The sequence below is a fragment of the Panicum virgatum genome, chromosome 1N (assembly GCF_016808335.1).
Source record: "Panicum virgatum strain AP13 chromosome 1N, P.virgatum_v5, whole genome shotgun sequence".
In the NCBI taxonomy this organism is placed as follows: Eukaryota; Viridiplantae; Streptophyta; class Magnoliopsida; order Poales; family Poaceae; genus Panicum; species Panicum virgatum.
In genome coordinates, this window is record NC_053145.1 from 57,120,270 (window position 1) to 57,133,393 (window position 13,124).

The 13,124-nt window shown below is 43.2% G+C and overlaps 1 protein-coding gene across 1 annotated transcript; it reads left to right on the top strand.

The window, feature by feature from the left end:
* The first annotated feature begins 9,465 nt into the window (after positions 1-9,465).
* On the top strand, positions 9,466-12,812 carry LOC120656906 (protein NRT1/ PTR FAMILY 8.3-like). Its single transcript, XM_039935133.1, has 4 exons — positions 9,466-9,672; positions 10,645-10,738; positions 10,887-11,104; positions 11,203-12,812. Exons 1-4 carry the CDS (start codon positions 9,616-9,618, stop codon positions 12,541-12,543), a joined length of 1,710 nt encoding a protein of 569 aa, XP_039791067.1. The 5' UTR covers positions 9,466-9,615; the 3' UTR covers positions 12,544-12,812.
* The last annotated feature ends 312 nt before the right edge of the window (positions 12,813-13,124 follow it).

Consider the following 13,124-nt stretch of genomic DNA (forward strand, 5'->3'; position numbering starts at 1 on the left):
TTTGTAAATTCGGTTATAAATTACAGAAAAATCGGAAAAATGCAATCTCAACTGTTCTAGAATCTTTGCAAATAGATCTACAACTTTTGTTACATACACTTTTTCATTTGCTCAATAGTTTTTGCTTTATTTAAAATACAAAAATAGGTATCTTTTATTGTATCTCAAGTTCTATGCATGTTCTAGTAGCCATCTTTGTCCAGTGAGTTAGACACTTTAAGTGTAGCTTTGTGTAAAAGTTTCATAGTCAGTTATCATGCCTAGCTATAGGTTTATTTAGGTCTTGCTTTATACCTAGGTTAAGTAGTTTTATTTATTAAAGTTGTTATGGTATGTTTATTAAGCCGAAAATTATACAGTATATCTACGCCATAGTATAGTAATAGCAGAAAAATTTTGGAACTTTTTAGTTAAGTGTAACTGGCCCAACAAATTAATAGCATGAGTAAATGTGCTAATTCAAGAAAAATAGTTTCTGCACATATAAAATTCTAATAATTTTTCTATGGGTTAACCATGAGTATAGAACCATGCTGGTAAAAGATGAGACTCTAGAACTTGCTATAACTGTCTGTAGGAATTAAACCTGATTAATGTAGCATTATTTTGTCCTATTTATCATGCTCTGTTACTTGCTCCTTTAAATCTGAAGAATTTACAGTAGACTTAGCATAAGTTTAGGAGCACTCATTAAAAATTGTAGCATCTTTACTAGTATGGTTTGTTCTGTATAAATGAATATTGATCCTAGCAGTATCTGTTTAATGTATTTTTAATAATTAATATGCTCAATGAAAATATATTAAAATTTTGTGGTAGGTTTGTACTTAAGTAATTGGCTCTCCATAAAAATTCCATCTTTAGAAACTATACCTATCATCTGTTTTGAATATTCCATGCTTGCACTTGAAAATAATCATTTCTAAAAATAACAAAACCCTCACTTACTTGATGAGGTTAGTCAGTTTAAGTTACACCCGATAAACGACTGCCCCAGTGATTTATAACTAAATTGTTGTACAACTTTATTTGAGCTTGTTGGAGTGCAAACTTGTAGCAGAGTGCTTGATGTTTCTTTTCCAACAAAAACAACTCACGCATATGCATCTCATATAGATTTGACTACTCTCGCCGACGGTACGTACGAGCTGGTGCCGGAGTCCGAGAGCGAGCAGTGTGAAGCTTAAGTGAGTCTAACTGAAGCCACTGAAGACCCGAACCAAGTTTCGGAAGAGCCCAAGGCTAGTTACGCCCAGGAAGGCAAGCCCCGGAGCATGACCTATTACTTTCAACTTTATGCCACTTATTGTTTCTATATACTTGTGCATTTAAGTTTAAAGGAGTTGATTGAAACCTTAGTTGCATGATCCTAGATACCTATGTTTGAACACTAGTATGTGTAGGTCGCTAGATAGATATGCTAATGGTTCGGTAGAAGTCGAGTGGTTTCCTGTCACTCGCGAGCTTATAGGAGTTGAATATTTAATTCATGTTGCAACTATAAGGTCCATGGACGGGGCCATGGTACGATATATATCCCGTCTGTTTAGTGAAAAGATGCTAAGGTCGCAGTGTGTGGTAGTGGTGGTTAAGCGTTTGAACGTACTAACCACATGCCGAGAATATGGTATTCGGTAAGCTTAAGTACCTGATGGAACCGGCCGTGGAACATACTCCCCACTGTCTGGTCTTTGTTCACGCACGGGTGCTGGGCACCCTAGGGCGGTGGGCCTGTTCCATGCCTGGGGAAAAAGGGGAAAAGTCGCGTGGGTGACTTCATTCCCCATGCGTGTGTTTAGGTCTGTCTGGCCAGTTTAACAAATTCGATTCGAATCGTCCGTTTCTCGCGGATATTGAGACTGCTTAACCCTTTTGCCACATAGAGTAAGAAGTGGAACAATGATGATGATGAATATGATTGAATGATGAAAAATAATTATTTTCCACCATGTATGCTAATGGATAGATGCTCACTTAGAATGGTTAATTGAACTAGAATTTTGAAGCTAAAATCGAAAAATAAAGGATTTACTCTTAGTTGCTTTTTGGCGAAACAAACCCCACCAGCCAAAAGCCTTGCATGTCCAGTTAGTGAGCTAAGTATACCCTTAGTCGGGTAAGCCTTACTGAGTATTAGTATACTCAGCCTTACTTGTGGCTCAACTTTGTTTTCAGGTGATACGTTTGAAGATCAGATAGCTAGCTTGACTTGGCCGTGTACTTTACCTCCTGGTTGGTCGGTGGAGTGGGATCCGACTCCAGCCAACGATGACAATGCCGAGTGATGTCATGTACGGGCTTCATCATGATATCTTGTATCGTCGTTTAGAACTCGCTTTATTTCCGCTGCAGTTGAACTCTGAACTACTTTAAGTGTGACTCTCAAGTACCTTTCTGAGATTTCGAACTTGGTTTGTAATATTTAAGTTAAGACTCTGTGATGTAAGAATTTGTGAAATGTTGTACTCTTTGGACTCACCTTCGTGTGAGTTGTATGTAAACTTTGGGTTTCGATCGACGCATAAGTGGATTCTTCGGGATTTACCCGACAGCACTGCCGGATTACTCCGTTTGAAGTGCGTGTTAGCTGGGATTACTTTTATGGTGATGGTTAGCGCACTTAAGCCAGATTAATTCGGCCGGTTCTGCCACAATTTTTAAAAACAATTTATTTTTGCAGCAAAAGATTTTTACAAAACATTTTGCAAAACATTAATTCGTGTGAGTTTTTTCTTTTTTTTTTTGCTGAAAAGTTTCACTAAACATTTCTTTTTACAAAACTTTTTCCCAAACTTATTTTTATATTGAATGCAAAAGATTTTTCTTTATTTTTTTCTTAAATTTTTCTCTTTCAAATTCTTTCTCATCAAAGTTTCCAGTTCTCTCCACATATTTCCTTGAAAAAATTCTCTAAACTCTTTTTTGTCATGAAGCGATAAATATTTTTTTGAAAAGACAATTATTGAGGAGGGTGTACAAATACCAAAAAGAGAAAGATTGCGGTTGATGGAAATAGACCGTGCGAATAGAAACTTACGGTTACGGTCTGTGACACCTCAGGTGTCTAGTAGTTAAATTAAAGCTTAGTGTGTGAAAAATATGTTTGATTGCTAAAAATTTGTAGTGCAAAATTAGGGGTATTTCTGTAATTTTAGAAAATTTCAAGCTCCTTTTTTGCAAAAGTTTTGACTTAGAAAGTATTTTCAAACTTTGTGAAGGGCTTTCTTGCAAATATACTAATAATAATTATTTTGGTAGCATTATTCCATTTTAGCCCAAAAATGTTGAGATTTTGCTATTAAAAGTATTATTCCTTAATGGAATAAGGTTTATTTGAATTTCTAGAAATATTTCAAAAATCCTTTGACCTAGTGCAAATTTGCATAATATGAAAGTTGTAGATCTTGAAAAATTGAACAATTTTCATGTTGGACACTTTTTCATTTGAGCCCTAGTTCAGTGGCAAATTTTAGTTTTCACTTCAACCACTGAACTTTTTGCAAATTGCAGACAAGTCCTCCAACTCGTCCCCTACCTCCAGCTTCACCGGAGCTCTGGCAGCGCCACCGCCACTGATTTTCCCTGCCCACCGGCCGCCCCCGCCGCCGGCGACCAGCGCCGCCGGAACACGGCTGGCCTCCTCCCCTGTTTTCTTCTTCCTTGAACCAAGGACCTGATTGCTTGAATTAAATCTTTCCAGGGTCCTTTCTGCAAAAGTTCAAACCCCTTTTCAATCTCTCAGCAGTTAAAGCATAAATTGAAGGTTGAGATCAAAACCATTGAAACACAAATGGTTTTGCCAAAAAACCATTTGAGCCAATGGTTTTGCCAAAAACCATTTAAGGCCATGGTTTTGCTAAAACCATTTGAGCCCCAAGTTTTGTTAGAAACTTGGCCCTCAAGTTTAGCCAAAACTTAAGCCCTAAGTCTTGCCAAAAACCATTTGAGTCCCAAATAGTTTTGCTTGTAATCAGTGGGCAAAACCTCAATCTATGGGTGTGGTTCCCCTATGTGTATGTAGTGGCCATAAATAGAGGAAGAGGGGTAGAACTCAAGTCAAGTTATTTAGTCCTCTCTCTCTTACATATCTGACCATCTCTGCCACTACCAACTATTGCATTGCATATAGAAGTCATCCCGCTAGTAGACGGAACATACGAGCTCATCTAGGAACCAGACGGGGATTTCTTCGAAGCTCAGGCCAACGTTGATTTAATTGAAGCTCCGAACTCTGATTTGGAAGAACCCAAGTCCACTAACTCTATAGACATCACTACAGGCAAGCCTCGGTGCATTATCCTATTATTTTATGCAACTTTTTATACCTACTGTCTTGTGCATTTAAGTTATTGGAGTTGATTGAGAACCTAGATGCATACTCTTAGGTACCTATTGTTTGAACACTAGAAATAGAGTTCGATTAGATGCTATGCTAATAGGACCGGTAAAAGTCGAGGGATTTCCTGTCTCTCGCGAGATTTATAGAGTTGATTGTTTACTTTCTGCAATCACTATAAGGACCATGGACGGATTTGGTCAACCTCTTCATTTGAAGTCCGTCTGTGTACATGAATTTGCTAAGGCCGCAGTGTGTGGTAGCGGTGGTTAAGCATTTGAAACTACTAGCTACATGCCGTAAATATGGTACGCGGCAAGCCTAGTAACTTCTCGGCCCGGCAAGTGGACATACCTCCCACTCTCTCTTAGGGATAAGATGAATAACAGGGATAAGGGATATTAAAACTCATAGTGCTACACTACGACTATGAGGGACGAGTTGAGTGCCCTATCTTGAGGGACGAGGTGAGTGCCCTATAGTTGGGGAGAGTGGCCCTGATCCATGAACCGGAATGAAAAGCCAAAGGTTGCTTGAGAGTGACTCGACGGTGCCTCAAGCGTGTGTGCTAGGTTTATCCTTGCAAGGTTGAATTCGATTCAGAATCGTCCGCTTCTCACGATGAATGAGACTGCTTAATCTCTTTGCCACATAGAGTAAGAAGTGGAACAATGATGATACTCAATTTGTTGGATGCAAATAATTTCTTTACCATGCTTGTATAGATAGGTGCAAATCTAGAATGGTTAATGAAACTAGAACCTGAAAGCTAAAACTTGAAATTAAGGACCTACCTTTAGTTGCTTTTGAGCAAAAGAAACTCCAGAGCCTTCATAAGCCCTGCATGTCTAGTTAGAGGAATATACTTTTATACCCTTAGATGGGTAAGTCTTGCTGAGTATTGGTATACTCAGGCTTGCTTGTGGCCTTGTTTTCAGGAATAACTTTGGAAGACCCAAATACTAGTTTGACTTGGCCTAGTGTTTTACCTCCTGACTGGTATTTGGAATGGGATCCATCTTCGACCAGCTAGAACTCGGCTGAATGATGTCATGTATGGGCTTAACATGACATCAACCCTACTACGTTAGTATAGTCGTATTTTCTTTCTGCTGCAGAACTTCTAAAGTAAGAATAGCTTACTTTTACCTCTTTTAGATTCTTCTCAATAAATTTGTAGAAGCTAGAACTTCAACTTTCTAGCCTCACTCTGATGTAAATTATATCCTTATCTATGTGATGTAAAATATTGTGGGATTGTTGTATCTCTGACTCGCATTCGTGCGGGATGTATACTTGTGTTACGATCCGATATCAAGTGGTTTTATCGGGATTTTACCCGATAGACCAGTGATTATATCAGTTAAAATGCTTTTAAATATTTAGTGCACTCAAACTGGTATAATTTAAACTGGTTCTGCCACACGGTCGACCGTAAATTAGAATTCCACGAAGGAGAGGGAGGAGGGAGGAAGTTGCACGGCAAGGTTCCTCCGTGCTGCCTGCGGGATTGACGTAGAAATGGGGCATTGTTTTTCTAACTCGTTGCGAACTACTAACTGCTGAAAACTACAAGTCCGCGTGTTGGTTATTGTATAAATACCCAAACATTATGCCGAAATTTCTTAACCACAACATCATAATGGTACTGTGATCTAATGAGAAGGCTCTTCGAATTTTGCATTTGCCGGAATTTACCGTTCCTTCACTTGTTTTAAAATTTCTATTATCAGAAGACACGACCAATAGTCTTGTGTTGTGTGGACAACAGACAATTTTCACCCTTACGCGGAGATACATGTTCCAAGGTACCGCACAAAATTCTGAATGCAGGGACCAAAACCTAAACTTGACAGTGACCAAACTTTTGCAAATTGTCCAAATCTTTTCTTTGAATATGTCCACGCAACAAGAAGTCTCCACTTCCCTCAAAGAAAATAACAAGTCACTAGATCATGCTGGCTGAGCCTATGCTGAACCTTTTCTATTTTTATCCGTACCTCCTCAATTGTCAACATAGATCCTGTTTGAATTCATAGGTTATTTTTATCCCTCCTTCAAATAGCCCAAATAACTCTATATAGAGCCAAACAGGTGGGTTATTTTATGGCTATTTAGAAATAACCCACCTCAAAAACTATCTCCCTCAAGAGGTGATATTTGAGTTATTTTAAGTGGGGTCCACTGCAGCATAAGAAAGATAGCGGGGCTGCAATGATTATGAAAGTGCATTAAATGTCAAATAACTCTTGAATCCAAACAGCTCAAGGATTATTTTGGTGGAGGGCTATTTCTATGGGTTAAAGAATAGCCCAAAAAATAACTATGGGATAGTTCTCCAAACAAGACCACAAATCCATAATTAACATGGCACGAAAGGGATATCGTCCAAACGCCTTCTTAGTTAAAATAGGGTTGAGAAAAACTGATGCACTTTGTCACAGAGAGGGGGGGGGGGGACGCGCTGAACAAGAATCTATTAATTAGAGGCTTTTTTGAATCATACTGTTTTAGAGTGTCCAACTAGAATTCTAATTGGGCACTCTAAGATATAAAATATTATAAAAATTAGAAACATCTTTCCATCAATCCGACAACAATAATCATAAAAGTTATTCGATTTGTTATTTTTTCTAATAAATTAATCACATCTGCCATTATGAAAATAGATTAAAGTGACCCCCTAAACATGTATTTAAATTACCCACCTATGCCATTATATAAAAATTAAATTACCCACCTATGACATAATAAAATTAATACAAATAACTCGCTAAATTTGCATGTTGATTATCCAATTATATCATTATTAAGAGTTAAAGTAACATCTAAATCTGAATCTAAATTATATAATTATAATAAAGTATTAAATTACATCAATATAAAATTATAAATTACTATTTTCATCTCTATTAATAAATTATTTATGTTATTGTTCATTTAAAATATGACCCAAGATATCTGTCACTATGTATTCATGTATAATGAAGAGATAAGAATAACATTTCAGAATAGATGGTTCAAGTAAATATATATCATAGAGGTGTGATGCTAAATGAAATCTATTGCAACTAGATAATAATAAATATGCATTTTAGAGTATGAGTTATAATAACTAATAGATGAAAGAGGGTGTGAGATAGATCATTATAGTTATTAGATATAAGTCTTGTTTTTATATTAATCCTAATTAGCACGTGCGAGAGCACGAGTTGATAGGCTAGTAAAACTAATTGAGGGTTTCGAATTATAGGTCGGCTAATCTAGATACATATTTTTATTATGTATCTAGACACAATGTTTATTTAGATGCATAGTAAAAATTATATATCTAGATTTATTAAAATGATCTATAATTTAGAATGGAGGGAGTATTAGGTAATTCCGAAGTGGCGACAAAAAACTTTCCTCGCCTTTATACCTTTTTTATACAACTTGCAAGTGAAGATATCGGCAATGATAGTAGCGCATGCAATCCTCAAACTCACCTAACAACATGAGCGGTCTCGAATCTCCGATCACAGCCGCAGCCCCTGTCACGTCATTAATTTTGGACGACCAGCCCGACCCTCGGGATTTGGTAGCCTTGATCCCTTGACCAAGCCATCAGCCATATCCTGTCACTTTGGCACCTACCGAACTACTGGGTTGGGCCAGGGCCGGCCCTGTGATTTTTGGGGCCCGAAGCAAAACCAAAATTAGAGGCCTCTAATTGACATAGGCATCTAACTACATCAGTTGCAAAAGTTGATTTCAATGCATTATAAAAATTATATGGTGAAATATAGTGTTATATCATTACACCAAAAATATAACTTGCAAATTTCTCGACACGAAATCATGATCCTGGAAATTAAGATGAAGAAAAAAATACAAGTGGCTCAAAACTAGAGCACAACTAAAATTTACAAGAACTTGCATCCCTAATCCCTTTATTCTAAACAAATAAAAATCTTACTAGAGCTAAATCGAGCGCTAATTAATTTAGGATCGAAGCTTCCTACCTTCAAGCATTAGGGGAAATCGATCGGCTGAGGGCGAGGGCGTGAGGCGATCTGCGATCAGTCAATCACGGTGCGGCCGTGCGGTCTGCGGTGCGGATTGCGGGATGCGGGGCACTGAGGAGGAGGCGAACAGGCGACCGACTTCTCGGTGGCTTTGACAATACGCCAGCAGTCTGTACGCTAGGAAGATGGATGGCCGCCTCAAGGGCCAAGGCTATCAATGGGCTGATATGAGTTTGGGCGGAGTTGATCGATGGTGCTCACTTGTTTTGTAACAAGCTAAAAAGATATCACAATTTAGCTCTTATGTACACTACATGTATACGTGATGGGGCCCCTTCAAACCGGGGGGCCAGGGCGACTGCCCCGCTTGCTACTACTACAGGGCCGGGCCTGGGTTGGGCAGCAGGCGGCCACAAAGTTCTGTACTAGTGTTGTAGGCTCCTCCCTCTCCTGCCGCCAAGCCAAAGTGTCAAAGTAAAACACCACGTGTCTGAAGCTATCAGAATACGCACAGAAACACTATCCGACGTGGCCCCCGCCCAGGCCAACGTGGCATCTGACCAAAGACCGAACCCACCGCCGGCGCGCACCAAGGAGGACAATTCTTATCAGGAGCCGTACATGCCAATTCGCCCATGCCGCAGCCTGCAGCCACCGTCAAGTCCTCAACCCCAACCACAGCACACCTACTACTGCGTAGAAAGTTGGGGCTCCTCGAGCAGCAGCGACCATTCTACCCGGGTCGGCGGCGTCACCTCCTGCAGTTCAAGTTCAGCCGTGCAGTGTAGGCAGCAGGCAGACGCCCCCCCCCCCCCCCCCCCCCCCCCCCCCCCCCCCCCCCCCCCCCCCCCCCCCCCCCCGCGTCTCGTATGCCTTGTTCCGATGGGGGAGAAACCCACCCGCTGTTTTGAAGCGTTCTCGGCCGCGCACGTCTCGCGATTTAGTTTACGCGCGGCGACGGCCGGACGGCGACACCCAACGAATCCCCCCGACCCCGAGCTCACCAACCAATCAATCACGTGCCGGGACGGGACGATGCCTCACTGCCTCCGTGCGCGCGCGCGCGCCCTTCCTATTTAAGCAGAGAGGCAGCTCGGCACCGGCGCACCAGAGCAGAGCAGAAGACAGCGGCCGGGGCCCGAACGAAGCAGCAGAGGGTCAAGAGAGCGCAAAGGCTTTCTCTGCAGCTCGAAGCTCGCGTTTCCCCGCAAGAACCACCTCGCGCTCCGCTCGCGGTCGCGGCTAGGTCTCCGTCGACCGTCGGCGACCGGCATGAAGGCGGGGGACGCCATGGAGAGGGGCGAGCAGCGCGCGCCGCTCCTGCCCGAGGTAACGGTCCACAGCTCTCACAGCCCTTTGCATGCTCGGTTAGCCGCCATGTTCGTTTTACAGAATGGTCACTGATCAGGGCCGTTTCGGCATTGATGCGTTGTTGGTTGGTGATCACTGATCAGCCGTGCGGCATTTCAGCCGCTTCATGGGTGAACAGAATCTCACTGCCGATGTAGAATCCCGTTCCAAAATATAAATATTTATTGACTTTGACTGTTCATATTTGATCGTTCGTCTTATTTAAAAATTTGAGAAAAAAATAAAAATATTTAAGATCTATTTTAAATATATACGATGATAAAACATGTCATAACAAAATAAATAATATTTTTATAAATTTTATAAATAAGATGAATAGTCAAACATGATCAGTAGAAATCAACAAATGTATATATTTTGAGACGGAGGTAGTAGTTTCTATTTTTATTAGTGCCCGGTACTGGATCGCCTACTCTATGACCTCACGGTGATGCCGACGCCGAATGCAACTTTTCTAAGGAACGGGGACATCGGGATGAGGATACGGGAGTTGGTGGCTGGCAGCACGCCATCATCGTAGACCAAGTCTAAGATAGTGAAGAGGGAAAGGGATATAAAAACGTCTAAAATTGGTCGATAGTTGCTAGACACGTTAAAAACTTGAGTTTTTAAGTTCCTTTTGGTTCGCATAAACTTAATCCCTTTTTAAGGACGAGGTTTCATAGAGGAAGTTCCAAGAAAGAATTCGAACGTGTCTACTAAAACACATGCTTTCAAATTTTCAAAACAAGACATGCGTACAAACTTCGGTTTGGCGCTTTAATACTCCTCGTCAGACAAGCATACAAGCGCTAACGGATGCAAACGACATCCACATCATACTAGTGCATACATCACATCCATGACATTTCAACATTCAGACAGCAAAATATGCAGATTCTCATTCGTTGCTGAGTTGCTGACAATCTGCGGAAATTTTCTCCATTGCAGAGCCATGGGCCAAAGATTCAGGACGACAGCCTGCAAGTGCCGCTCTTGAAGGATAAAAAACGCGCAGGCAGCAAGGCACCGGCAGTTGTTCTAGGTGAGCAGGCCTCTCAATGTTAAAAAATCTAACTTTTTTCAGATAACATTTTAGTTTTACTACGATCATTTACAAGTACAGAATAAGATCAATATTATGATTGACATGTACTGATCACCGGATGCCATTCCTCCTCTGCTGCGTGCAGGGTTCGAGTGCCTGGAGAGCACCGCGTTCAGTGGCATCTCGTCGAACCTGGTCGTGTACCTGGAGACCGTCCTCCATGGCAGCAACTTGGCCAGCGCCTCCAAAGTCACGACATGGTTCGGCACCAGCTACCTCACCCCGATCTTCGGCGCCATCATCGCCGACACCTTCTTGGGCAACTACAACACCATCCTCGTCTCCCTCGCCGTCTACCTTCTTGTACGTCTTGGATCATTCATCCTGACCAACGGAACGAGCATCGATCGGTCACGTCAATGATGCTAACAGATTCTTTGTGCCGCGTGCCATATCTGCAGGGGATGATGTTCGTGACCTTCTCGGCGTTCCTGCCCACGGCTGCAGTGCTGGGTGGCTCCTCGGTGTTCGGTGCCCAGACCGTGGCGTTCGTGGGGCTGTACCTCGTCGCGATCGGGAGCGGCGGGGTGCGGTCGTCGCTGCTTCCGTTCGGCGCGGAGCAGTTCGATGACGACAACGCGACCGACCGGGAGAGCAAGGGGTCCTTCTTCAGCTGGTTCTACCTCTGCGTCGACTTCGGCCCGATCGTCTCCGGCCTGTTAATCGTGTGGATCCAGAACAACGTCAGCTGGGGCCTCGGCTTCGGCATCTCCACCGCTTGCATCGCGCTCGCCTTCGGTGCCTTCGTGCTCGCCACGCCCATGTACAAGCGCCGCATGCCCACCGGCACGCCGCTCAAGCGTCTAAGCCAGGTCATCGTTGCCGCCTGCCGGAAGATCACCCTCAAGGTGCCCGCCGATGCAGGTATGCTCTACGAGGTCAGCGACAAGGTGGATAACCAGCCCAAGATCGAACACACCGGCGAGTTCTCATTCCTCGACAAGGGGGCCATCATCACCGAGTCGGACTTTGAGGAGATAACCGAGGAGGCCGGATCGTCGTGGAAGCTCTGCACCGTGACGCAGGTGGAGGAGCTCAAGATCTTGCTGCGGCTCCTACCCATCTGGGCCACCAGCATCATCATGTCCTCGGCATACGCGCAGATGAACACCACCTTCATCCAGCAGGGCAGCGTCATGAACATGTCCATCCTGTCGGTGTCCGTGCCGGCGGCGTCGATGGGCTCGTTCGAGGTGACCTGCGTCCTGACATGGGTGCTGCTCTACAGCAAGGTGATCGCGCCGGCTGTGAGGGGCTTATCTTCTAATGGCGACGGCGAGCCGTCGCAGCTGCAGCGCATGGGCGCCGGACGGCTCCTCATGGCTCTAGCCATGGCGGTCTCCGCGCTCGTGGAGATGAAGCGGCTCGACAGCGCGGCACGCGGCGAGCAGATCACCATCGCGTGGCAGATCCCACAGTACTTCTTCCTCGCCGGCGCGGAGGTGTTCTGCTACATCGCCCAGCTGGAATTCTTCTACGCCGAGGCGCCGGACACCATGAAGAGCACGTGCACGTCACTGGCGCTGCTCACCATCGCGCTGGGGAGCTACCTGAGCTCTTTCATCTACGCCATCGTGGCGGCGTTCACGACTACGGCGGACAGTCCCGGGTGGATCTGCGACGACCTCAATCAGGGACATCTCGACTACTTCTTCTGGACCATGGCCGCCTTGTGCACGCTCAATTTCGTCGTGTACAGCGGCTTCGCTAAGAACTACAAGCTCAAGACGGTGCTCTCATGACTTGATTCCATCGCATATTGCTGCACATAATCGTTGTGCACTGGCTCAATGGTTAGTACATAGGAAACATACAGCAGTACAGTAGGAAGAAAAATGCAGGATTTCTTTTTGCTCCTTTTCCTTCTCTTCTGATTGAAGAAACTGCACAGATTCCTGTGGCAGATTTGTTTTTTTTCTTTTGGAATTTTTGTCTTGTTTTTTCACATATAGTTGATGAGTTGGAAGACTACAGACATCAATGTCAATGTATAGTTGTTTCTTTTTCCTAACATGTATTCGCTCCGCTGATAGTGCTTACTTGTAACTCCTTCTTTACTAATAGAAATGGCGAACAATCTTGTGGCCGTTCGTTCAAAAAAAAACTGAGCAATGGAATTTAGATTTTTAAATCAGAATTCACCATTGCAGGAATCTACACAGACTTACCAGCGTAAGTGCATGCACGGGCACACATACCCCTACCGATGTTTACAAAATTCTAGTCTGCACATCTTAAGATTGGCAAAATCAACGTAAAGAATCTCACTACATGAGCATATCTGATACAACGTTGATCACTTCTTTAATATTGCGTGAAGAGA

What these genes read in the sequence shown, in the direction of transcription:
- LOC120656906 (XM_039935133.1), top strand. Translation starts at nt 9,616, where the DNA reads ATGAAGGCGGGGGACGCCATGGAGAGGGGCGAGCAGCGCGCGCCGCTC. An exon ending in GGCACCGGCAGTTGTTCTAG is followed by an intron (nt 10,739 to 10,886) that starts GTGAGCAGGCCT and finishes TGCTGCGTGCAG; the next exon opens with GGTTCGAGTGCCTGGAGAGC. An exon ending in CCCTCGCCGTCTACCTTCTT is followed by an intron (nt 11,105 to 11,202) that starts GTACGTCTTGGA and finishes CCATATCTGCAG; the next exon opens with GGGATGATGTTCGTGACCTT.